The sequence below is a fragment of the Chiloscyllium punctatum genome, chromosome 16 (assembly GCF_047496795.1).
Source record: "Chiloscyllium punctatum isolate Juve2018m chromosome 16, sChiPun1.3, whole genome shotgun sequence".
In the NCBI taxonomy this organism is placed as follows: Eukaryota; Metazoa; Chordata; class Chondrichthyes; order Orectolobiformes; family Hemiscylliidae; genus Chiloscyllium; species Chiloscyllium punctatum.
Window position 1 is genome coordinate 28,468,740 of NC_092754.1, and position 24,210 is coordinate 28,492,949.

The 24,210-nt window shown below is 48.6% G+C and overlaps 1 protein-coding gene across 1 annotated transcript in view; it reads right to left on the bottom strand.

Moving 5' to 3' along the window:
• Positions 1 to 1,023: 1,023 nt before the first annotated feature.
• LOC140487118 (EF-hand domain-containing protein D2-like) overlaps positions 1,024 to 24,210 on the bottom strand; it is a 35,771-nt gene continuing 12,584 nt past the window's right edge. Inside the window, exons 2-4 of the mRNA XM_072586639.1 lie at positions 13,620 to 13,767; positions 10,020 to 10,154; positions 1,024 to 6,155 (exon numbers count right to left, since the gene is read on the bottom strand). Of these exons, the coding sequence (XP_072442740.1) occupies positions 6,024 to 6,155; positions 10,020 to 10,154; positions 13,620 to 13,767 (415 nt within the window). The 3' untranslated portion in view covers positions 1,024 to 6,023. The remainder of the gene's footprint in view (positions 6,156 to 10,019; positions 10,155 to 13,619; positions 13,768 to 24,210) is intronic.

Genomic DNA, 24,210 nt, shown 5'->3' on the forward strand with positions numbered 1-24,210 from the left:
TTGTACAAAAGTCATTGGTCTTCAAACTCAAGTTTTCAAATAGCAAACCAAAGGAAGGAATAGGAGTCTGCAGCACTAGTGGAATCTGCTTTTTAAATCAATTTTCCAACTTTTTTTTAATGAATTAAACATTATATCAATTCATCATTCCACCTGTTAGACAAGTTACCTATCAACAACATAACTAAACACTGGTGCATAAGAGAAGTCTTGAATATGCTCTGCAAGGTTTGGGGAACTGGGTTAAGACACAGATTGGTTAGGAGCTCGATTCAAACTCCGATCACACTGAAAAAGTCACACCTCTCTTCTGGAGTTGAAGCTGCCTCAGGACAATATGCTGAGACAGTCTCTGTGTGCTTCCTATTCGGAGTCTGCTCCCTAAGCCCTTCTCCTCCTTCTCCTTTCCCTTCCCCTCTTTATCAGAGGTGCATCTGAAGCAATAAGAAGTTGTTTCAAACAAACTATCTCTCAGGAGGAGAACTCAGCCTGCGATGATGGCTGCAGTTAACAACAGCGATATCACCACCAAAATAACAGTGAGGAACTCACCTCAGTCCTCCTTGTAGTTTAAACTCTTGATCCAGGGAATTTATTCCTTTACAGCTATTTCCTTCCATCCACCACATTCCTACAAACCTGTTTGTCTCAGCTGCCTTGTCCATCCTACCTGTTACTGTAGGTCTGTGCACCTCGATTTATAGTTTAAATGTGCATCTTAGTGATTCATAACCAGTCCACACCGTCCCTCTGAAGAGTAACAAATCCAGTCCCAATTCCCTCTAACTAATGCGCCTAACACTATGGGCAATTTAGCATGGCCAATTCACCTGACCTGCACATCTTTGGACTGTGGGAGGAAACCAGAGCACCCGGAGGAAACCCACGCAGACACGGGGAGAATGTGCAAACTCCACACAGACAGTCGCCCGAGGCGGGAATCAAACCTGGGACCCTGGTGCTGTGAGGCAGCAGTGCTAACCACTGAGCCAACGTGCCAACCCAAATTGGACACATTAAAACTTGAGATGCATTTTATTTATTAGAACATATGTATAATTAGAATTCTTTTTGGTAAGAAAATCAAAAATAGCTTCTTTCACACAACTTCTGTTTTGTCCTCAAGTGAAGATAATTCAGACATTGACAGTACAACATTATAGAAAATACAGCATTTTTTCAGTTTTCACGCGAGTGAAATGTACAAAAGATGGCTGCAACATTCAAAATGGACATTGTATCCAGATTCATTCCTTGGTGCTGGAGTAAGTCAGTGAGCTGCAGTTTTCTCTCTGGCTCTTGAAAGTCTCTTACTTTCTTCCCCAGTGTCAGGGGACAGAGCCCTTCTGCTTCCAGACTTCAAGTCCTGCTTTATTGTCCCACCCCCATCAGCTGCTCTGGGAGCTTTATTCAGGTCCTATTCCAAGACAGAACGCAAGCAAAGTTCCATAGGGAATACTTGGATTCTCCAAATGGTAACACACACACACGCACACACAACGAGATAAAACAGAGACATGCTCCACATAAACAAACAGTCAGACACGTACACAGCCTAAATACACTCCCCGTCCTCTAGATACAGTGAAAGTCAATCATGCAAGGACAGACACAACTAAAGGCAAGGAGTGGATGGAACCACAATGGTTCCAAATTGAAACACTGAAGAGGGGAGACAGACATAGAACAGCTCAGTGAGAGGTAACGGAGCACAATTGCAGGTATGGATGGGGTCATGGGTGATGTTGGGGTAGAGAGTGTACATCAGAGTCAGTCTAACATTGTCACCTGTAGAGACTTGGCTATGTGTACTTGGTCACAGAAGCCCATGGAGTGACACACAGGCAGCCAAGTGTATAACCGAGCTGTCAGCATTCTTCTTATTGGGCTTTGCTGGTTACTGGTTCCCTAGTCACATGGTGGTGGGACAACAATTATTTGCACAACAGTGTCTTCACTGAGACCCTGCACTGACATGCACACGAGAGCTGCTGGGGAAAAATAAGCACTACTGTTGTGCAGAAGTAGTGGGGGGACAGGGGGGACAAAAATAAAAACAGGGGATTTAAAATCTCCTCAGTTCAAGGGACTGACTCCAAGCTGCTGGCTACAGCCAGTGTACTGTGCACAAGTAACTAAGGGAAAAAAATAACAGCTGTACAAGAATTGTAAGCATTCCCCGGAACAGAGTGTACCAGACCTGGGCTCAGGCAAGCTGAGCCAAAACACAATCCCCCAGTTCAGGAACAAAAGGTGACAGACTCACCCTGAGGGACTGTGGAGTTTAGTCCCCGCTCGGTGACTGCCTTCATAACACATACAAAAAGAAAATGGACATCCCACACAAAACAGCATTCAACACGATAGATTAATATGACAATGGATAAGACAGGGATCAGTCCCAATATAAAGCATGCAGGAGCGTTTCGATAGAGTAGGTGGTATCGACCAGTCCCAACTGTAGGCTGAACCCAGCCCATTTCCATAGAGTTTGCAGCTGGAATACGCTCACTTCATTCCAGGATACTTGGTGTAAAAACAGAAAATACTGAAAACACTAGGGAAAGGAGTAGAAACAAATTCAGGTATAATCCTCTTCTGACAAAGGGTCAGACATGAGTATCTCTCCTGGGTGAAACTCCCTGACCCTGTGTGTTTCCCAGATTTCCGATTTTGTTTCAGCCTTCCAATCTCATTCATCTCCCTGGTGTACAGCAGTCTCACCGTGAGCTGTACATTTACCTACCATCCAACACCTTCCTCCCTTTACTATACAAATAAAACAGGTGCTTCTCAAACAACACACTTCCAACAAACAGGGCTTTGCAAAGAGAGTTATTCCACCTGAGCCGAGTGAATACTCGCAATCCCAGATTCCCAAAGGAACAGGCAGAGGCTGTTTGGGAACCAGGAACATGAAATATTCCCTGCTACTCAGAAATAACTGATTCATTGACTTTGATTTTAAAAAAAATATTTTTTGGTAAATGGCCCAGGTTTTACTTAAATGTTTTTGTCGCAATGAAACAAAACCCTGTTCCAGGAACAGGGCCTCGTGTCACAGTTTCACTAACACACGCTTCTTTGCAAAAGGCACTTTGATAGTTTTGCTTTTAAATACACACCTGGGATTTCTGTGGCAAACCGATGTGGGAACTGCCCCAACTCACAGGACCAGATGAAACGCTCTTTCAATCAGCCACCATGGATCTGATGGGCCAAATGGCCTCTCTCAATGCTGGGTAATTTTATTATCAGCAGCCCCCTCCCCTCCCCAACTCAGACTGCCCCCTATCTGATCCGGGATAGAACAGCGCCTGGTTCAAACTCAAAAGGTCACAGGAAGCCCTTAAGGTTTGTCATTGCTGAGCACTGCTCTGTCACAGCAGTATGCATAAAAGGCAATAGGCATTCCTGTGTTCTGTTCAAGGAGACCAGGGCAGAAGCGGGGGGCTTGAACATGGACTGGCCAGACACCCACAAGGCTAAAGACAACCATTGAGTCAGTGCAGTGGCACGTTCAGCGAAGAAAACCAGGTTCCTGTTTTTTTTATTGTCAGACAGAGTGGGGTGGTCAGAAAAGCAGAGACTCATGTTAAGCAGTCACTACACTGCTCACGAGAGCCTCAAGGAAGACAGCACAGACTAGAGATTGCTCTGACTGACTGTGGTCACATATTGCACAGCTCTTCGGAAAACTCATCACAGTGATAATCCTCGAGAGAGAAAAATAACCCAAAGCAACAAGTTTGGCACATTTACCCCCAAACCATGACCCCTGCAGAAACAATAAACTGGCCTCCCAGACTTGCGCGTTCCTCACTACACGACACCTACGTGCTATATACAGACAGCTACATTAAAGGCACTGATTGCCTTCGTTGTCAAGAGCAAGGGCCTGGAAGGGGAACTGGTCAAGAAGTCCATTTGAAAATGCTAATCACTAAGGAATGTTATCGCTAAAACAGAACTCCATTCTTGCAGTCCCTGACGTGCAGGGTGACCTGACAGTGATCAGTGTTCATCAGCAGCACTCTCAGGGCCTCAAATAACTTGTACCCAACCCACCCCCAACCCCAATACCCCCAGGAACTGAACTCGAGTGGGGAGGGGGAGGGCGAGGGGGTCCTGCATACAACATCCAACATTGAATCATAGAACCCCTACAGTGCAGAAGAGGCCATTTGGCACATCGGGTCCACACCGACCCACCCAAGAGCATCCCACTCAAACCCACTCCCTCCATTTCCCATGGCTAATCCATCTAGCCTGCACATCCCTGAACACTACAGGCAACTTAGCATGGCCAATTCACGTAACCTGCACATCTTTGGGTTATGGGAGGAAACCGGAGCATCCGGTGTACACCCACACAGACATGGAGGGAATGTGCAAACTCCACACAGACAGTCACCCAAGGCTGGAATCGAACCCAGGTCCCCAGCGCTGAGAGGCAGCGGTGCTAACCACTGAGCCACCATGCTGACTGTTGACCCCAAAGTCTACCTGCTCCCATCACCTCACCCACTCATCAGGAATCTGGAGGAAGCCCGGGTCCTGTCTAAGGTTGAGAGGGGGGTGGGAATCTCTACCCAGACAGCGTGGACAATCAGCTGTTGCTGTCAGGATCAGAAGGACCCTCCCTGTGCCCACCGCCAACCCCATGACCAGAGTGGTACAGCTGTGGCACCGAGTGCAGATCAGTTAAACAGGTTCACCTGCAGGCTACTGATTTCTGATGATTTGATCTTGAGGTAAAAATAGAGTTTGGTTTGAACAGTGTTGCTGACTAAAACTACCCACCTCAACCTGAGAGTCTGCTCGGAATGAATGAGAGAGGTAGTGAGAGTAGGGTGGGGGGTCAAGGAGTCCGGCATTACAGGGAACGAGACCACATCGTGGATGCAATTCAAGCATGTTTGAACCCCCAAGACAAGCTCCATGCTAGACCAGGGTCACGTGAAGGGGCACAGTGCCAGGGTATCCAGACCCAACCACTGAGAAAGTGTCAGGGAGGAACAGCGGTGCAACAAGGAAATGCACCCTCACCTTGACTGACCTTGGAGTCAATCCCAGAGTTAATCAATAAACTAGCATAAAAAAAGGATCCTTTGTGCGAAACATAATCCCCAAGCAGCTCAATTGTTTACTTTTGATCTTCCCACACCCTACCCCCACACCAGCAATTTTAAAAACATAGATTTCGCAAGAGGTGCGCTGTTTAAAATAATCTCAAGCCTGACTCAAGGCCCTGACTGTAAGAGTATCACAAACAACCGAGTGGATCTCAGGACTATTTTGCTTGACCACTTCCTCTGATCATCCCCATTAGGCAGATGTGGCTGGAAATGTCCCCTCCGTCTCTGCTGGGGCACATCAGCCTTTATTGGAGGATAAAATCAACTTGGCTTCCTGGTCAGCCTCTTCGCTAGGCCTGTCTGTGGAGATAAATTGGTACGCCCGCCCTATTCTCCCCCACTCCAAAAACAGGTAAAACAGAAACCGGTGAATGTGCCAAGCAAGATGTTCCATATAAAATGTGAACTGGGAGCTCCAACCACATGGATTTCACCCCTTACATCCCAGGCCCACATTGGCAAAAATGATGTCAAAGATCAGTAGCAGGAGGAAAGCAGCAAGCTAATAGCTCCCTGCAATTACAAAAGCACAGTTTGGGATCATCCCTTACAGCAGCATGCCCTGTCCCACACAGAGCCCAAACCTCGTCTTAAACAGTAGGCTTCACTGGTGGAGTATCATCCTAAGGACACAGCGGGAAGTGATCGAGTGATCGCTCGATCCTCCTCAGTTGGTCATTGTGGAAGATTATTTAAGGGTGTACTCCAGCAGCTCCCCCCCACATCCCTCCCCCCTCCCAACATCCCATTCGTTAAAAATAAAAGTAGTCAGTCTCTGTCTTTGTGGAGGTTTGACAGGATTCGAGGCCAGATCCTCTGATGCCCACGCATCCTCCTTTCCCACCAGCTCTGCATTGCCTGCCATTGCTGGTGGGAGTGCGGCCTTCACTTGAATGCTGACTGTAGCTCCTTGAAGGCCGCTTGCTTCTGCCTTTTCTGCTCGGCCTGTTTCTTCTTCTCCTCCTGCTCCTCCTTGATCTCCTGCTCAAATCGATTTGCACTGTTGATCGCCTGAAGCTGCAAAGGAAATGCACCCTTTGTGATCAGGTCAAAGTACAGTGATCCTTCCTCGTGAGATCTAGATCTTGCGTTTCGGTTTTCTTTTATTGCTGCTGTTTTTTTGCTGAGATTCTGATTTTGGAATCAAGATAGCGCCAGAGAATGGGGACTTTGTACACTTTTCACTGTATTCATACATCCCTATACTTGAGCACCCATGACAAGAAAATCTAATACAATGGCCTAATGGGAAGGCTTTGGCCTAGCGGTATTACTGCTGGACTAATCCAGAGACACTTAATATTCTGGTGGAATTTGAATGTAATTTAAGAAAAAAAAATCTGGAGTTTAAAAGGCCAATAATGACAATGAAATGATTATTGATTGTCTGCAAAAATCCATTTGGTTCACTAGTGTCCCAAGGGAATGGAACTTCTGACTTTACCGGTTCTGTGACTTCAGACCCACAGCAACATGGTTGATTTTGGGCATTTAGAGAGGGCAGTAAATGCTGGCCTTGCCAGCGATAACTGCGTCCTGTGAATGAATATAAAAATAGCGAGCTCCTAGTGAACATAGCCTGCAAACCCCAAGGTAAAGACTCTCACGAACAGGCCACTGGGCCCACCTTCCCATGTGGTGCCTCATTGTGAACTTCCTCCTGGATCTCTTCATCCTGCTCATACATCCTTCCAACTTCTAACAACACGCACAGGCCTCATAATCAGAGAGGTAGACATTTACAATAACATTTCTCCACTTTGCAGAGCTCCTGGATCAATTTGGGGAGACTCAGAGGAGAAGAGGGATAGAAAGTGAATTATAGACTGTGATTCATGTATATTTATAATATAATTTGCTTTAATGGCTGACGTGTGGGTTTTTTTTGAGTGTCTAAAGAGTTAATGATTAACTTGAAGGCACATCTGTAGCCATGGTGATTCATTTTCTAGCAGCTTGAGTAAACAGCTTTGTCAGAAGAGAAATACCTGCACCAACACCTCTCTCCTCACCTCCGTCCAAGGCCCCAAAGGATCCTTCCACATCCGCCAGTAATTTACCTGCACTCCCACACAAGTCATCTACTGTATCCGTTGCACCCGATATAGTCTCCCCTACATTGGGGAGACAGGACGCCAACTTGCAGATCATTTCAGAGAACATCTCCGGGACACAGGCACTAAGCAACCCCACCGCTCTGTGGCCGAACACTAACTCCCCCTCCCACTCCACCAAGGACATGCAGGTCCTGGGCATCCTCCATCGCCAAACCCTAACTACCTGACGCCTGGAGGAAGAACACCTCATCTTGCACCTTGGGACCCTCCAACCACTTGGGATCAATGTGGTTTGCGCTAGTTTCCTCATTTCCCCTTCCCCCACCTTATTTCAGTCCCAACCTTCCAACTCAGCACCACCCATTTGAACGGTCCTACCTGTCCACCTTCCTTCCCACCTATCTGCTCCACCCTCCTCTCCGACCTATCACTTTCACCCCCACTTTCATCTACCTATCACTTTCCCAGCCCCATCCCCCTCCCATTTACCTCTTAGCCCCCTTTGGCCCACAAGCCTCATTCCTGATGAACGGCTTATGCCCAAAACGTCGATTCTCCTGCTCCTCGGATGCTGCCTGACCTACTGGGTGCATTGCCAGCGCCACACACTCTACTCCAATCTCCAGCATCTGCAGTCCTCACTTTCTCCTACATCTAGTAGATTTTTCATTTATATTCAGACGGTTTACAAGTGAACAAGGTCAATAATTGTTTTTATTCTTTAACAGGATAAGGGCATTGCTGGTGAGGCAGTGTTATTACTGCCCAACTCTAATTGCCTAGAGAGCAGTTGAGAACCAACCACTCTGTGGGTCTGGAGTCATATGTAGGCCACACCAGGTAAGAAGGGCAGACTTCCTTCCCTAAAGGACATTAATGAACCAGATGGGTTTTTCTGACAATTGGAATGGATTTAAAGTAATCATTAGATTCTTAATTCCAGATATCTATTGAATTCAAATTCCACCATCTGCCATGGCAGGATTCGAACCTGGGTCCCCAGAACATTGTCGGGGTCTCTGGATTAACAGTCCAATGATAATGCCAATCTTCATCACCACCCCTTTTGTGTGTCAGGGTTTCAGTTAGAAAATTCCGGAATTTTTAAAGCTTAAAACAACCATGGCTTGCAAAAAGTTTTCTTTTTAAAGTTTCGGTTTGGGGGAGATTGTGCAAAAATCATTGGATAAAGATGGATGTTTAAAGCAGTGCTCTTGGGAAGGGGAGAAGACGGTAATATTAGAAATTACCTTGAAGAGCTAATTAATAGGCCCAGCCTGGAAAGAGCTTGGACAAATCCCTGAAGAGATTATTTAAAGCTGAGGAAGTTAATCTCAGGGGTATAATACCTGTGGACTGTTCCGATGTTTTGGATGGAGAGGGTGAAGTCACAGTTAACTGAAGCCTATTGAGGTGAAAGTGTTTCCTCTGGTGACAGTTCTGTAAAACAGGTGCTTTTGGATACTGTCAAATTGCTATTGGGATTTGCGATTATATTTCAGCCGTACATTCCAAAATTTTTTAAAAGTGTACGAACAGTTTGATTTCTGTTTTACCTTTATTTCTTTTGCTTGATAACACATTAGTTTTGTTGTTAGAACATTGCATACCCATGTTCCATTGAAAAACCACTTTGGTAAAATCCAAATGTAACGCAACATGGTCCATCAGGTCAGATCTCAATCTGGGATCAGACTTGCCCCAGATGGGACCAAAACAGGGATTACAGATTGGACAGAATGGAGTTGATGGGCTGAATGGCATTTTTCAAACTGAAGCTTCCTAGACTATGGCTACAGCAGGTGGAGGAGTTGGAAGGCCATCACACTGAGTGGGCAGTGTGAAAAGCTTGAACTGGAAGACTTTGTTGGTGCAGGATCAAAGTGCAGCTGTAACCTGTCCCCATCAGTGAAGGAGCTACATTGGAAAACTGTTTGATTCACAGCACCCGCAATCCTCAAGTCAATACCACACCGAAGTCACAGAAACCCCTTGTCTTCAGCGGGATAGAGCACTGTAATATACAAAGAGTTGGCTGGGACTCTCACCAGTTACAATTCCCAGCTCTGAATAGAGGAGAAAGGAACCAAACGGCCATAACGGAGAAGTCACGGGCCTTCCACAAGGTCAAAACGAGGAAAGCAAACGGCGTGGGATTAAGTGAACCAATCAGCATTTAATGGATGTCTAATTGGATACATGTGGGTCTCACAACTGCACACACACACCATGGGTGCTGGGGAAAAAAATAAGCACTACCACAGTTAGGCGGTAGTGTGGGGGTTAAATTTTTAAAAAAAGAAAAAAAAAATAAATAAAAAAAGAAAAAAAAATTAACAGGAGATGAAAAAAAAAGTGGATACATGTGGGTCTCACACCTGCACACACACACCATGGGTGCTGGGGAAAAAATAAGCACTACCGCAGTTAGGCGGTAGTGTGGAGTAAAAAAACAACAAAAAAAACACAAAAAAAAGAAAAAAATTACACAGAATGAAGCACTACCGCAGTTAGGCATTTAGTGTGGGGGGGGGAAAAAAATAACCAGGAGACTTTTAAAAAAAATACACAAAGGGTTTGCCAGGGATGCCTAAAAAGAAAAAAAGAAAAAGAAAAAAGAAAAAAAGTGGATACATGTGGGAGATACGAATAGAAGGATATATGGACAGGGTGAGATAATGTTAAGGTGGACAAGTGGATATATGTAGCGCAACATACGCTAGCATAGACCAGCTGGACCGAATGGCCTGCATCTGAGCTGGAAATTTAAATACAAGAGCCGAACAGCTCTTGGAGGAGGCAAGCAAATTGTGGTAGCACTTACTTTAGCTTCAAAGAAGGTTTTGGCTCCTTTCACACCCTCTGCGGAGACATCGATCTCAGACAACTGGGCCAGAACGTGCAACCCACTGTCTTCAGCTAACTCTCCCGCAGCTGCCTTCCGGAAAATCAGCAGGAACTAGAGAAAAGTAACAGAGAAACAGGAGCTGAGTGCTCAGGAGCAGCGGGGTTTATGGGGGAATGTGAGTGACCGTGAGGTGGCCCAGTGTCTGCGTGGGGAGGGGGACAGTGAGACAGCCTGGAGTTTGTGTGGGGAGGGGGACAGTAAAACTGCCTGGTTTCTGCGTGGGGAGGGGGACAGTGAGACAGCCCGGTGTCTGTAGGGAGGGGGACAGTGAGACAGCCCGGTGTCTGTGTGGGGAGGGGGGGACAGACAGACAGCCCGGTGTCTTTGGGGAGGGGGGACAGACAGACAGCCCGGTGTCGGTGTGGGGAGGGGGGACAGACAGACAGCCCGGTGTCGGTGTGGGGAGGGGGGACAGTGAGGCGGCCCGGTGTGGGGAGGGGGACAGTGAGGCAGTCTGGTGAAGTCAGTGGTCTGTATGTCCATGTTTATCTATATTTCGGTTTTCTTCCCTCCTGTCTAGTCAGTACGACAAGCACCATTTAAACATAAGAGAGCATCCCTCGAAATTGCTGTTGTCTGAGCTGACTTACCCAGGTCTCCCTTGCAGCTGAGGTAATTGGATTACATTTAGAATACTGCAACATTCACTAAATTACCAGAACTGAAGTACATTGCTCTCATTCCAAAGTGGATTAACTCAAATCCTCAGATATTTCAGACCCTAAATGCTCATTTCCTATTTTCCTACACTGTTGATGAAGCTAATTCAAATAATCAGGTATTTTCAATTACTTTTTCCAGGTCCTGATCAGGTGTACCTGAGAACTCTGTGGGAAGCTAGAGAAGTGATCGCTGGGCCTCTTACCGAGATATTTGTATCATCGATAGTCACAAGTGAGGTGCTGGAATATTGGAGGTTGGCAAACGTGGTGCCACTGTTTAAGAAGGGTGGTAAGGACAAGCCAGAGAACTATAGACCAGTGAGCCTGATGTCGATGGTGGGCTGATTTTGGGAGGGAATCTTGAGGGACATGTATTTGGAAAGGCAAGGACTGATTCGGGATCGTCAACATGGCTTTGTGTGTGGGAAATCATGTCTCACAAACTTGATTGAGTTTTTTGAAGAAGTAACAAAGAGGATTAATGAGGGCAGAGTGGTAGATATGATCTGTATGGACTTCAGTAAGGCGTTCGATGAGGTTCCCCATGGGAGACTGGTTAGTATGGTTAGATCTCACGGAATACAGGGAGAACTAGCCATTTGGATACAGGACTGGCTCAAAAGATAGAAGACAGAGGGTGGTGGTGGAGGGTTGTTTTTCAGACTGGAGGCCTGTGACCAGTGGAGTGCCACAAGGATCGGTGCTGGGCCCTCTACTTTTTGTCATTTACATAAATGATTTGGATGTGAGCATAAGAGGTACAGTTAATAAGTTTGCAAGTGACACCAAAATTGGAGGTGTAGTGGACAGCAAAGAGGGTTACCTCAGATTACAACAGGATCTTGATCAGATGGGCCAATGGGCTGAGAAGTGGCAGATAGAGTTTAATTTAGATAAATGCAAGGTGCTGCACTTTGGGAAAGCAAATCTTAGCAGGACTTATACACTTAATGGTAAGGTCCAAGGGAGTGTTGCTGAACAAAGAGACCTTGGAGTGCAGGTTCATAGCTCCTTGAAAGTGGAGTCGCAGGTAGATAGGATAGTGGAGGAGGCGTTTGGTATGCTTTCCTTTATTGGTCAGATTATTGAGTACAGTAGGGAGGTCATGTTGCAGCTATACAGGACATTGGTTAGGCCACTGTTGGAATATTGCATGCAAATCTGGTCTCCTTCTTATCGGAAAGATGTTGTGAAACTTGAAAGGGTTCAGAAAAGATTTACAAGGATGTTGCCAGGGTTGGAAGATCTGTGCTACAGGGAGAGGCTGAACAGGCTGGGGCTGTTTTCCCTGAAGCGTCAGAGGCTGAGGGGTGACCTTATGGAGGTTTATAAAATCATGAGGGACATGATAGGATAAATAGACAAAGTCTTTTTCCTGGGGTGGGTGAGTCCAGAACTAGAGGGCATAGGTTTAGAGTGAGAGGGAAAAGATATGAGAGAGTCCTAAGAGGCAACTTTTTCACTCAGAGAATGGTACGTGAATAGAATGAGCTGCCAGAGAAAGTGCTGGAGGCTGGTACAATTGTAACATTTAAAAGGCACCTGGATGGGTATATGAATAGGAAGGGTTTGGAGGGATATGGGCCAGATGCTGGCAGGTGGAACTAGATTGTGTTGGGATATCTGCTCGGCATGGACGGGTTGGACCGAAGGGTCTTTTTCCACACTGTACATCTCTGTGACTCTATGACTCTAAGTGGCTGATGCGAAAATGCTGAAGTTTAGAACAGGTGACTGCTATATTGTGAGTGACCAGCAGAGGGTGACAGCAGCACAGATCTTGGGGTCAACTGGCCTCGCAGTGTGGGGATAGGAGCTATTCCTTGGAATTGTCTCTGGTCATGCCTTTGCAGGAGCTCTGTCTATTGGCTCCATTTCACAGACTCTGCTCGCCCCAATAGTCAATGCTTTCCCAAGTGAACAGACAGTGACTTTTATTTTCCTTCCTCTGCCTCACCCAGGTGAAACTGGGGGTGTGCCCTCGGGGTGGGGTGGGGGGGGGGGGTCGTTGTGTTCAAGTTAAAGCTGCACCGTTACCCTTGTTTAAAATTACTCCATTTTTAAATGAACAGCAGCTTTGCACTGCGAAGAATCCTGGATGGGTTTAAGAAGCAGACTGCTCCAGCAGTATTGCCGTCGCGAAACAAAAAAAGGGCAATTACCTGGCATTTCCGCCCAAACAGCACAGTGGGGGTATCTACCCCTGGGACTGTGGGTGTTCATGGTGGCAGCTCACCCCACCACCTTCTCAAGAGCAATGGGGGAATGGGCAATGAATGCCAGCTATGCCAAGATTGTAGCCACCTACCCAGCGGTTGGCTCAGCCTCTTTGAATAACAATGGATCACCCAGGAAACAGGAAGAACCTTGCAGTTTGAGAGCTCTCTGGACCTAGAGGTCAGTCTCTTTCCCTCACCCACAACTTTGGCCAAGTTTATGGAATCAGGTCAAATCTCTCCTTCTCCAGTTGGACTTCCCTGTGGTGTTTCTTGCCAATAGGGAGCAGTAAAGGCCCTTTGGCCCACAAAGGCTGCACTGACACTGGGCGCCTTTTTAAACTAAAACCCTTTTGCCTTTGTATGGCCCATATCCCACTACTCCCTGCCTGTTTATGTATCTGTTAGGACATGCAAGTCATTGGCGTGTAGTAACCATTAACTAAGTAGAGTGCATACATCACAGTGACTACAGTAAACCGTGCCTGTAACTACACTAACCTTGTAACCTACCCAGAGGAAAACTTTGCACTGTCACATATTCGGCCATTTACATTTTACTTCTCTCAGTATCATACCCTCTCTGACACGCGCACAACTCTGTGTGAGCTGCTGGAGTTCCCAACAGAAAGGATTACCTCCCGGAAGCTGAGTTTTCCATCAAAATCCTCATCCACCTCCTTGATCATATTCTTCAGACTGAGGTGAGTTTGTGGAGCCTCCAGTTTCTCCATCATAAGCTTCAGTTCCATCAAGTCGATGAACCCATCCTTACCGGCATCGTACCTGACCGAGATAAAGACACAACACGTCACAAAGGACAGAGACAGAGGCAGCAACAAGGTTTGGCTGGAGGGCAGAGGGGCTGAGCTATGGGGATAGAACAGCCTCTCCCAATGAATGGCCTTTTCTGTGCTGAAGCTCAGTTAGAATTTCCCAGCAGAGGAACAGGCCATTCGGCCCTACTGGTGGATACTGGTGCTTAAGCCCTATACTAGCTTCTGCCCTTCATCAGCTCAGCATTATCCAAAATCCCTTTCGCTGTCAGTTACTGGTCTGCTCTTTCTCTTCAGTACATCAATGTGATTCACCTCAACCACTCCCTGTGGTAATCAGTTCCACATTCCCCCCACTTCCCTGAAGTTTCTTCCACATTTCCTGTTGAAATTGTTAATATTGTCTTAAATTGATGATTTCACCACAAAGTGGAAACATCTTCTCCACATTAAAATTATCTTAGATTAGATTACTAATGTGTGGAAACAGGCCCTTCGCCCCAACACGTCCACACTGACCCTCTGAAGAGTAACCTATCCAAACCCATTCCCCTACATTTACCCCTTCACCTAACACTCTGGGCAATTTAGCATGGCCAATTCACCTAACCTGCACATCTTTGGATTGTGGGAGGAAACTGGAGCAAACCCACGCAGACACGGGGAGAATGTGCAAACTCCACACAGACAGTTGCCTGAGGCGGGAATTGAACCCGGGTCCTTGGCGCTGTGAGGCAGCAGTGCTAACCACTGTGCCGCCCCGGTGAAGGGGTTATGAAGGGGTCTGATCAGGTTGAAGATCTTGACCAGCTCCTGTGTCACGATGGCGTGTTCTGACGCAGTTCCTCACGGTATTTATTTGTCAACCACCCTTTAGGATCTGAGAAGACTCTGCTGTTGCAGTGTTCACATCCTCATCACTCCATGTGTCTAAGATGTTTAGTCGGGTGAATCGGCAATTTACTGGCAGGGCACGCACACGCACACACTTCATCATGTGTCCTTGGTTTCAGTGCTGTCCAGACCTATGCCTGTACATAATCCTTTATCCGAAATCCTCGAGGCCAGTCGTTTTTCGGAATTCGGAATAAATGATATTTTCACAGTGATATAAAAAAAAATTACCTAACAGCAGACTCACGTGTGAATAAGTATGAACGCTGAGACACAATTGATACCTGCCAGTGCTGGGCCACACCGCCATGTCACACCCGAGTGACGTGTTTTGAGTGGGTGTGGAGTTGGGTCACCTGTTTGCATTCCAACATCACACTCCACGAAAAACATTTCGGATTTCGGATAAAGGATTGTGTACCTGTACCAGCCCGAGCAGATCTCTGGAATTAGTTAATTGCTCGCGCAGTAGCAGCAATGTTCATTTTCCTGGCCTCCTATAGCCGCTCTGCTTTTACTCCATCTAACAGGTTTTCACAGTGAAGTCAGTGAACCCTCTAACTTATCTCAGCTTCTCTCCTACTCCATTCAGCCCTGGTTTTATCTTACACTGGAGGCCTCAACTTGCATTGTGAGGATGGTATATTTGTAAACATATACATATTTCAAAAACAGGTAGATGCCCTTTGGCAGGGCACACTGGATGTTGTGATGCCATAGCAGGGGAGATTTTTACAGAAGTTGGGAAAGCAGGTATCTCAGACACAAAACATTGGCTGCTGGGTAGACTGGGGATAGCAGCATCCCACAGGAAATAAACAGCCAAACTTGATCCATTCCTTATCAGACATGGCTCCCTCCGAGCCTTACCCTACTTGCAAGGGAGAAGGTGCAGTGCTCCCAACTCAACAGGCTCCCACCATGGAAGAGGGTCAAAACAAACTGGAACATACACACAGAGAGACACCAGATTGACAGAGGGTCAGTGCAGAGGGAGGGCCGCACCGTCAGAGGGTCAGTGCAGAGGGAAGACTGCACTGTCAGAGGGTCAGTGCAGAGGGAAGACTGCACTGTCAGAGGGTCAGTATTGAGGGAGCAGCAGACTGACAGGTGGTGTGTGGGATTCAGTGGAAGCCCACAGAACAAGAAATTAGACTGAATCAGATCAAGGAAAACATTATGGGACTTCATAGAATCATAGAATCCCTACAGTCCACATCGACCCTCCGAAGAGTATCCAACCCAGACCCACTCCCCTATTAGTCTACATTTCCCATGAATAATGCACCTTATCTATACATCCATGGACACTATGGGCAATGTAGCATGGCCAATCCACCGAACCTGGATATCTTTGGATTGTGGGAGAAAACTGGAGCACCCAGGGGAAACTCACACAGATACAGGGACAGTGTGCAAACTCCACACAGACAGTCGCCTGAGTGTGGAATTGAACCCAGGTCCCTGGTGTTGAGAGGCAGCAGGGCTAACCACTGTGCTGACTTGATTAGATCAGGGTGGAGATCTTAGCAGCTACTTACAGGGCAAGAACAATGGCTGTAAAAATGGACATTTCTGTAGAAACTGACATTGCTATAGACAGAACAAACGCAGTTACACCCAAAACCACAAGGGTATAAGAATGTGAGCTGTGATCCGACAGGGAGCTGCTCCCTTGTACTGTCTGTGAAGTGGGTCACATCTTTGTACCATTTATGTAACGGCCACGCTTCTGCAATAAAGACTTAAAGATGACATCATGGAGTTCCTGTGCTTGGTTATTCCTATTATCAGGAAAATCATGTACCCAACACAGTGAGTACTGAGGGAGTGTCGCACTGTCAGAGGGGGGTCAGTGCTGAGGGAGTGTCGCACTGTCAGAGGGGGGTCAGTGCTGAGGGAGTGTCGCACTGTCAGAGGGGGGTCAGTGCTGAGGGAGTGTCACGCTGTCAGAGGGGGGTCAGTGCTGAGGGAGCGTCGCACTGTCAGAGGGGGGTCAGTGCTGAGGGAGTGTCGCACTGTCAGAGGGGGGTCAGTGCTGAGGGAGCGTCGCACTGTCAGAGGGGGGTCAGTGCTGAGGGAGTGTCGCACTGTCAGAGGGGGGTCAGTGCTGAGGGAGTGTCGCACTGTCAGAGGGGGGTCAGTGCTGAGGGAGTGTCGCACTGTCAGAGGGGGGTCAGTGCTGAGGGAGTGTCACGCTGTCAGAGGGGGGTCAGTGCTGAGGGAGTGTCGCACTGTCAGAGGGGGGTCAGTGCTGAGGGAGCGTCGCACTGTCAGAGGGGGGTCAGTGCTGAGGGAGTGTCGCACTGTCAGAGGGGGGTCAGTGCTGAGGGAGCGTCGCACTGTCAGAGGGGGATCAGTGCTGAGGGAGTGTCACGCTGTCGGGGGGGGGGGGGGGTCAGTGCTGAGGGTGGACTGTGCTGTCAGAAGGGGGTCAGTGCTGAGGGAGTGTCACGCTGTCGGGGGGGGGGGTCAGTGCTGAGGGTGGACTGCACTGTCAGAAGGGGGTCAGTGTTGAGGGAGTGTCGCACTGTCAGAGGGGGGGTCAGTGCTGAGGGCACGTCACGCTGTCGGGGGGGGGGGGTCAGTGCTGAGGGAGGACTGTGCTGTCAGAAGGGGGTCAGTGCTGAGGGAGCGCCGCACTGTCGGGGGGGGGGGGGGCAGTGTTGAGGGAGTATCTCGTTGTCCGGGGGGGGGGGGGGGGGAGCAAACAGTGCTGAGGGAGGACCGCACTATGAGAGGGGCGGGTCAGTGCTGAGGGAGGACCGCACTATGAGAGGGGCGGGTCAGTGCTGAGGGAGCGTTGTGCTGTCGGGGTGGGGGGGGAAAGAGAGGGGGTCAGTGCTGAGGGAGCGTCACGCTGTCGGGGGGGGGGGGGCGGGGGGTGGTCAATGCTGAGGGAGGACTGCGCTGTCAGAGGGGGGGGGGGTCAGTGCTGAGGGTGTGTTGCGCTGTCAGAGGGGGGTCAGTTCTGAGGGAGTGTTGCGCTGTTGGGGGTGGGGGGGGTCAGTGCTGAGGGAGTGTCGCGCTGTCAAGGGGGGGTCAGTGTTGAGGGTGGACTGTGCTGTCAGAGGGGGGGTCAGTGCTGAGGGAGTGTCGCATTGTCGGGGGGGGGGGGTCAGTGCTGAGGGAGTGTCGCGCTGTTGGAGGGTGGGGTCAGTGCGGAGGCAGGACTGCGCTGTCAGAGGGGGGGTCAGCGCTGAGTGTGTGTTGCACTGTCAGACGGGGGGGGGGGGGGGGGGGGGGTCAGTGCTGAGGGAGGGCCACACTGTCAGAAGTGGGGGGTCAGTGCTGAGGGAGCGTCGTGCTGTCAGGGGGGGTCAGTGCTGAGGGAAGGACTCACTGTTGGGGGGGGGGGGTGTCAGTGCTGAGGGAGCATCGTGCTGTCAGAGGGGGGATCAGTGGTGAGGGAGCATCGCTCTGTCAGAGGTGGGGGGGGGGGGGGGGGCGGTCAGTGCTGAGGGACAGTGCTCTCTCAGGGCAATGTACCAGAGCCATGGCACTGTTTGAAGTAAGTCAGTGGTGTTAACCCTGGCCACCATTTCTCCTACAATCTGCATCATAAAGCCAGCTGGTCTCATCGCTGGCTGTGCGCATGTTGGTCACTGCGATTCCTACATTACAACAGCGACTGCACTTCGCTGACTGCAAAATGCTTTGGGATAACCTGAGAATACAGGAGGTGCTATATAAATGTAGGCCCACCTTGATGTGAACAGCCCAGTGGTAGGGGAGTTGGGAAATGGCTGGGTCCACTGCAGAATCACTCATGGACGGAGTGACAATTACCTTCAGGTTATTCCCTGATTCACCCCCAACCCCACCCCCACCCCTATACACATACACCCTCATTCCCTCGGGAGAGGACACCTTGCTGGGTTATGGTTACAGAGGTACAGAGGCCCGGCTCAAACAGACAGTGTTGGGCACGCTGGCAAGTGTGGTCAGAGTGGGTGAGGAGCTGTCCACGTGTTCTGGTCACACACACGGTGGTGGGTTTCCCAGTGCAGAGGGAGATCCAAAAACCAGAAGGTTTGGGTGTGTCTCTCTCACTCGGTGTTGCCACAGCTTCCTGACAGAAGCTCAGCAAGGTCAGAAAAAGTCACAGACACCGAGCTGTTCACAATAGGAAGCTCGGCTCCGAGTAAATCTCTCTCACAATGATCAAACACCATCAGAGGCACTCACCGTCTCATTTTAGACTCATTAAGCCCTAATTCCCAAAGGAGTAAAATTAACAAGGAGGAGTCCTCCAGGGTAGGGCCGATGAAGGGCAGGGTGCAGGAGGCATGCAATGGGATGAGGAGGGTGAGAGATGAAGGGAGAAGGAAGGTAGGGAGGGAAGGCGGGGAGAGAGGAAGAGAGAAAAAGAGGAGAGACGGAAGAGACACAGACAGAGAGACAGATCCTAAAACTTGAGATGGGTGAATTTGAGGGCAGCTCTGAGGTGCCAACATTAACCAGATCACCCTGCTGTCTGAAGCAGCTCTGCTTGTGCTACACCCTCCTGATTGTTGGGGTCTTTACACCATTGTTCCCCAATATTTCCTTTAATCTTTGCCAGGGTATTGGGTGGTACTAGTGCCAATCCTTCGCCCCATACCACTGCCCTGCTCAATCCATCTACAAATGTCAAGCTGCCACACCCGAGTTCTGCTAACAGTTTCTGTTTCTGCCACCAACATCACTCTCACTCCATATCTTGGACTTGCATCTTTGACCCAAGGCTTATACTTGTTATCTCTGGCCTGCGGTGATTATGATAGCCTTGACATCACACAGCCATCTCCCCATGGGTCTGCTCTCTCCAGCCCACACCTCATCCTGCAGATGGGCTCTGCGTTTGCTTAACATTTGAGGTGCTATAACACACCAAATCACAGCCTAAGTGAAGTTTACAGCCTGGGGTCCCATGAAGGACTGGACTGTAGTTGCTATGGAGATATCATGGCCCACTCAGTCAGGCTTATCAAGCAGAATTTTGGGGAGCTCAGACAGAGACAAGTTAACATGAAGGCTTTCCTAAAAAAATGATTTTGCAATCAGCTCTTTAAAGTTAAAGGGGAAGTGTGGCAACATCAAAAAGAGGAAGGAGGGAGAGTTCATCTTTTGGAAGGTTCCTCTTTCCTGCTGGTGGATAGCACACGATGTTAGTTCCTCATGGTGAGGCTGGAGGAGGGGAGGACATGGAGGAACGGTCAAACTGGGATGTTCAGTTACCATGACGCCTTTTCGGTAAACAAGTTTTCCTCTCTGTCTCCCTGGGACTCTGAATGATATCCTTCCTTTACTAACCTGATGCCTCATCTGTGAGCCTAACTAGCCAGAGGCTCTTGCACGAATGGAAGCATCACTTTGTCAGCCTTCTTCCTCCCACCACCGACAGGGATGACAGGGGATGTGTTCATTAGGCACGGTCAATGCTTCAGGACCATGATCATGATGTGTGAGTGAGAGTGAGAGTGAGAGTGAGAGTGAGAGTGAGAGTGAGAGTGAGAGTGAGAGTGAGAGTGAGAGTGAGAGTGAGAGTGAGAGTGAGAGTGAGAGTGAGAGTGAGAGTGAGAGTGAGAGTGAGAGTGAGAGTGAGAGTGAGAGTGAGAGTGAGAGTGAGAGTGAGAGTGAGAGTGAGAGTGAGAGTGAGAGAGAGAGTGAGAGAGAGAGAGAGAGAGAGCGCCGAGCACTTGACAGAGTGGGAGGTTTACCGAGTGGGTTCATTCCCTGGCAAGTCTGATTCCACCCTTACCCAATCTCTGCACATTACATGACAGGAGGCCACTGAACACACCTAGTGCTCTCACTACACAGTGAACCTGGCTATACCCAGCAAGACACCCCCATCACTGGGATAGCCTAGACAACTCCAAGTTCACACTCCACAAATGGCCGTCAGGGAGAGTTAATTTTTAAAAATTTATTTGCGGCATCAGGGCCAGCAATTATGGCCATCCCTAACTGCCCTTGAGAAAGTGGTGACGGAGATGGATGGGTACTCAGAGATCGATCAGTTGTTGATTAGTAAGGGGATCAAGGGTTACGGAGAAGGGGGCTGAGAAATGTCTCAGCCGTGGTCAAATGGTGGAGCAGACTCGATGGGCTGAATGGCCCGAAGCTGCTGCTGTGTATGGTGGTCTTTCGGTGGTGAGCCTCCTCCCGGAGCCACTGCGGTCCATGCGGTTTAGGAACAACCCATAGAGCTGTGTCCACTTGCAGCGGTAAACGTGGGGACAACGCCTGGCAAGTGTTAGACAGCTACAGGGAGGAGAGATGGGGGCCTTGTCTGAGACTGTCGACTTCTGAAACCCTGCTGCAAGGGGAGCACTGACTAATTCTCTCAACACAATCACTTCAAATCCTCTCTCTCTCTCACATACACGTTCTCACTGATCTGCGTTATCCTTGTGGGGGGTGGAGATCGGATGGCCTGAAGTGAGAGATGTATTGGATTTTGCCTCTTTCACGAAGGGGGCTTCGCCTCACATTAATGTAAGAAACAATGAAGCCTTTCTCCAGATTTCTCGCTCTTCAGCCACCATCACCAGACAGTTTTCGACATGAACTCATTCTCCATTCGAAGCAGGACTTGGTTATTATAAACAGGGGATGGGGTGTGGAGCAGAGTAGGAAGCTGATGGTTTTAAAAGGAGATTGTTGTTTCCGTTTGGAATGTTGCTGTCCAGCTCAGAGCCAGCCCGAATCCCAAAGTGTGGATTCTCCTGGCTCGTCACGAGTCACAGAGACGTACAGCATGGAAACTGGATACCTGGTCAGCATGGAGGAGTTTGCACCAAAGAGTCTGGTTCTGGGATGTAAACCTCTATGATCCTATGAGCCCCGGCCTGTTGCCTGCTCTCACCTTTGCCTAAACCAGCTCTCGACATCCAAGTGGCCAGAGGTATGGCCACTACCAGCACCCAGCCAGAGAGAGTGAACAGCACCAGCTGTGATCTAGCACCCTCCAAATTCATGACCACTTACATCTTGACACAGATACATTGGAACACCATCCTCTGCACGTTTTCCCCTCCAAAGTACTCACCATCCTGAAATATATCACCATTCCCTCAGTGTCCTGGATCAAAATCCTGGAATTCCTTCCCTAACAATACTGTGGGTCTACTTAGACCAAATGGTACAAGAAAGCAGTTCACCACCACCACCTTCTCAAGGGACAGCTTGGGGTGGGCAATAGACACTAGCCAAGCTAGGAATGCCCATGTCCCATGAGTGAATAAAAGGACACCCAGTTTGGTTTGCCCTCCTGCGAAGCCCCTCTCCTCCCTGTTGATGGAATATGCTTCTGTGTATGAGACAGAGGCAGGATCTGTGATGCCTCATGTGGTCGAGCGGCCTGCTGATGCTCCCTGTCCACTGGGCGAGAATGGACACCAGTGCCAAACGCAAGGACAGACCCCACAGCCACGGATTCAATGCACAAGATGGTTGGCGGGGGTCAGGGAAGGGGATTACCGTCACTATCCCCCAAAGTCATGGCTCTGGCAAAGGGTCAACATTTAGCTTCCTGTCACAGGGTCCTTCAGGAACCAAGTGCAGAGAGACATTAAACAGTGAACTCTCTGCTCCGCCGACCTGATCTCAGAGGGGACATCGCTGACTGATGACTGCCTCCTGTCAACCGCCAGAAAATGGGGGAGGGGATGGGGTGGGAATTAGACTAGATTCCCTACAGTAAGGTAACAGACGCTTCAGCCCAACAAGCCCACACCAACCCTCTGAAGAGTAACCCACCCAGACCCATTCCCCTACCCTATATTTACCCCTCACCAATGCACCTAACACAAAAGGCAATTTCCCATGGCCAATTCTCCTTGCCTGCACATCTTTGGACGGTGGGATGGAAACTGGAGCACCCAGAGGAAACCCACACAGACACGGGGAGAATGTGCAAACTCCAAACAGACAGTCACACAACAGTTTCCACTTACCCTCTGGAAATGTTGGAGAGAGAGAGAGAGAGAGAATTCCCATTATCTCTGAAAGTCCCAAAACATTAAAACATTTGACAGTATTGTTTACTCTCAGAAGGACTGAGGGACACTGAAGAGATTGAGCTTCATGAAAGGAGGACTGACCAGCAATTTTACACTCTCCGCCAAAGGAACTGTTTAAAAGGCAGGTCTGACCTCGGACCAAGCGAGAGTGAATGAGAGCAAGCGAACTGCTCCAGCAGCTTTTAGTCTTTAACTTGCCAACACCACCCCCTTCAGTGAAGGTGAAAGTCTGTTTGAGAATGTGGTTACTAGTTAGTGAAGGTGTAGGAATGATTTGGAATGCGGTTACTAGTTAGTGAAGGTGTAGAGACAAAAACAGAAATTTTTGGAAAAGCTCAGGTCAGGTAGCATTTCTCTGTGGAGAGAAATCAGAGTTAAAGGTTCAGGTCTAGTAGCTCTGAGGAAGTGTCACTCTATCGGAAAGATTAACTCTGATTTCTCTCCACAGGTGCTGCCAGACCTGCTGATTTAGCATTCAAAAGCAAACAATTTCTGGTGAACTTCATAAAAATCTGGCTTGACTTGTAGAAGAGAGTTTTTCCAAATGAGGGCATCATGCTCGAGGAGAGATGTGAGGGCCATGGTGAGATTTGGTGAGCATTGTTCCAGGGATGAGGGAATTTGAGTCTGAGGACAGACTGGAAAAACTGGGACCGTCCTTGCTCCAGGCGGTAAGGGTGTGAGGAAACTTATTCATGGCTTCCACAATCAGCTGGGGGTCCAGACAGAGTAGACAGGGGGATATAGTCCCCACTGGAATAAGGGATGAGAACCACAGGTCACAGAATTAGCAAAAGGACCAAAAGTCAGGGTGAAGAGAGCATTTCACACAGCGAGTGACCAGGGTGTCATTGTACACGATACTGGTCAGACCACATCCCGAGCACTGCATACATTTTTTCACAGCCCTTACTTGAGAAAGAATGTAACTGCATTGGAGGCAGTTCACAGAAGGCTCACTTGATTAATTCCTGAGATAAAAGGCTTATCTAATGAAGAGAGATTGAGCAGTTTAGGCCTTCATACTCAAGAGTTTAAAAGAATGATAGGTAATGTAACTGAGGTATGTAGGGGGTTCCCGATTTAGAAACATCCCAATAATGAACACTGCTATTTAATGAATGTGATTCCATACAGGGGTGTGCTTTTAAAGAGCTAGTTTTTTTATTTATTCATAGGATCAGGGTGTCACTGACTTGGCAGCATTTATTGCTCATCCCTAATTGCCCAGAAGGCAGTTCAGAGTCAACCACATTGCTGTGGGTGTGAAGTGACATGTCGGCCACACCAGGTGAGAATGGCAGTTTCCTTCCCCAAAGGACATTAATGAACCAGGTGGGTCTTCCCCTGACAAACAACAATGGATTTATGGTCATCGTTAGATCCTTACTTCCAGATATTTATTGAATTCAAATTCCACCATCTGCCATGGCAGAGTTTGAACCTGGGGCCCCAGAACATTATCTGGGTTAACCACTAGGCCATTGCTTCCCTCCATCACATATGGACACTGTTCCATCCTGAGGACAATGCTCACCAATCTTGCCTAT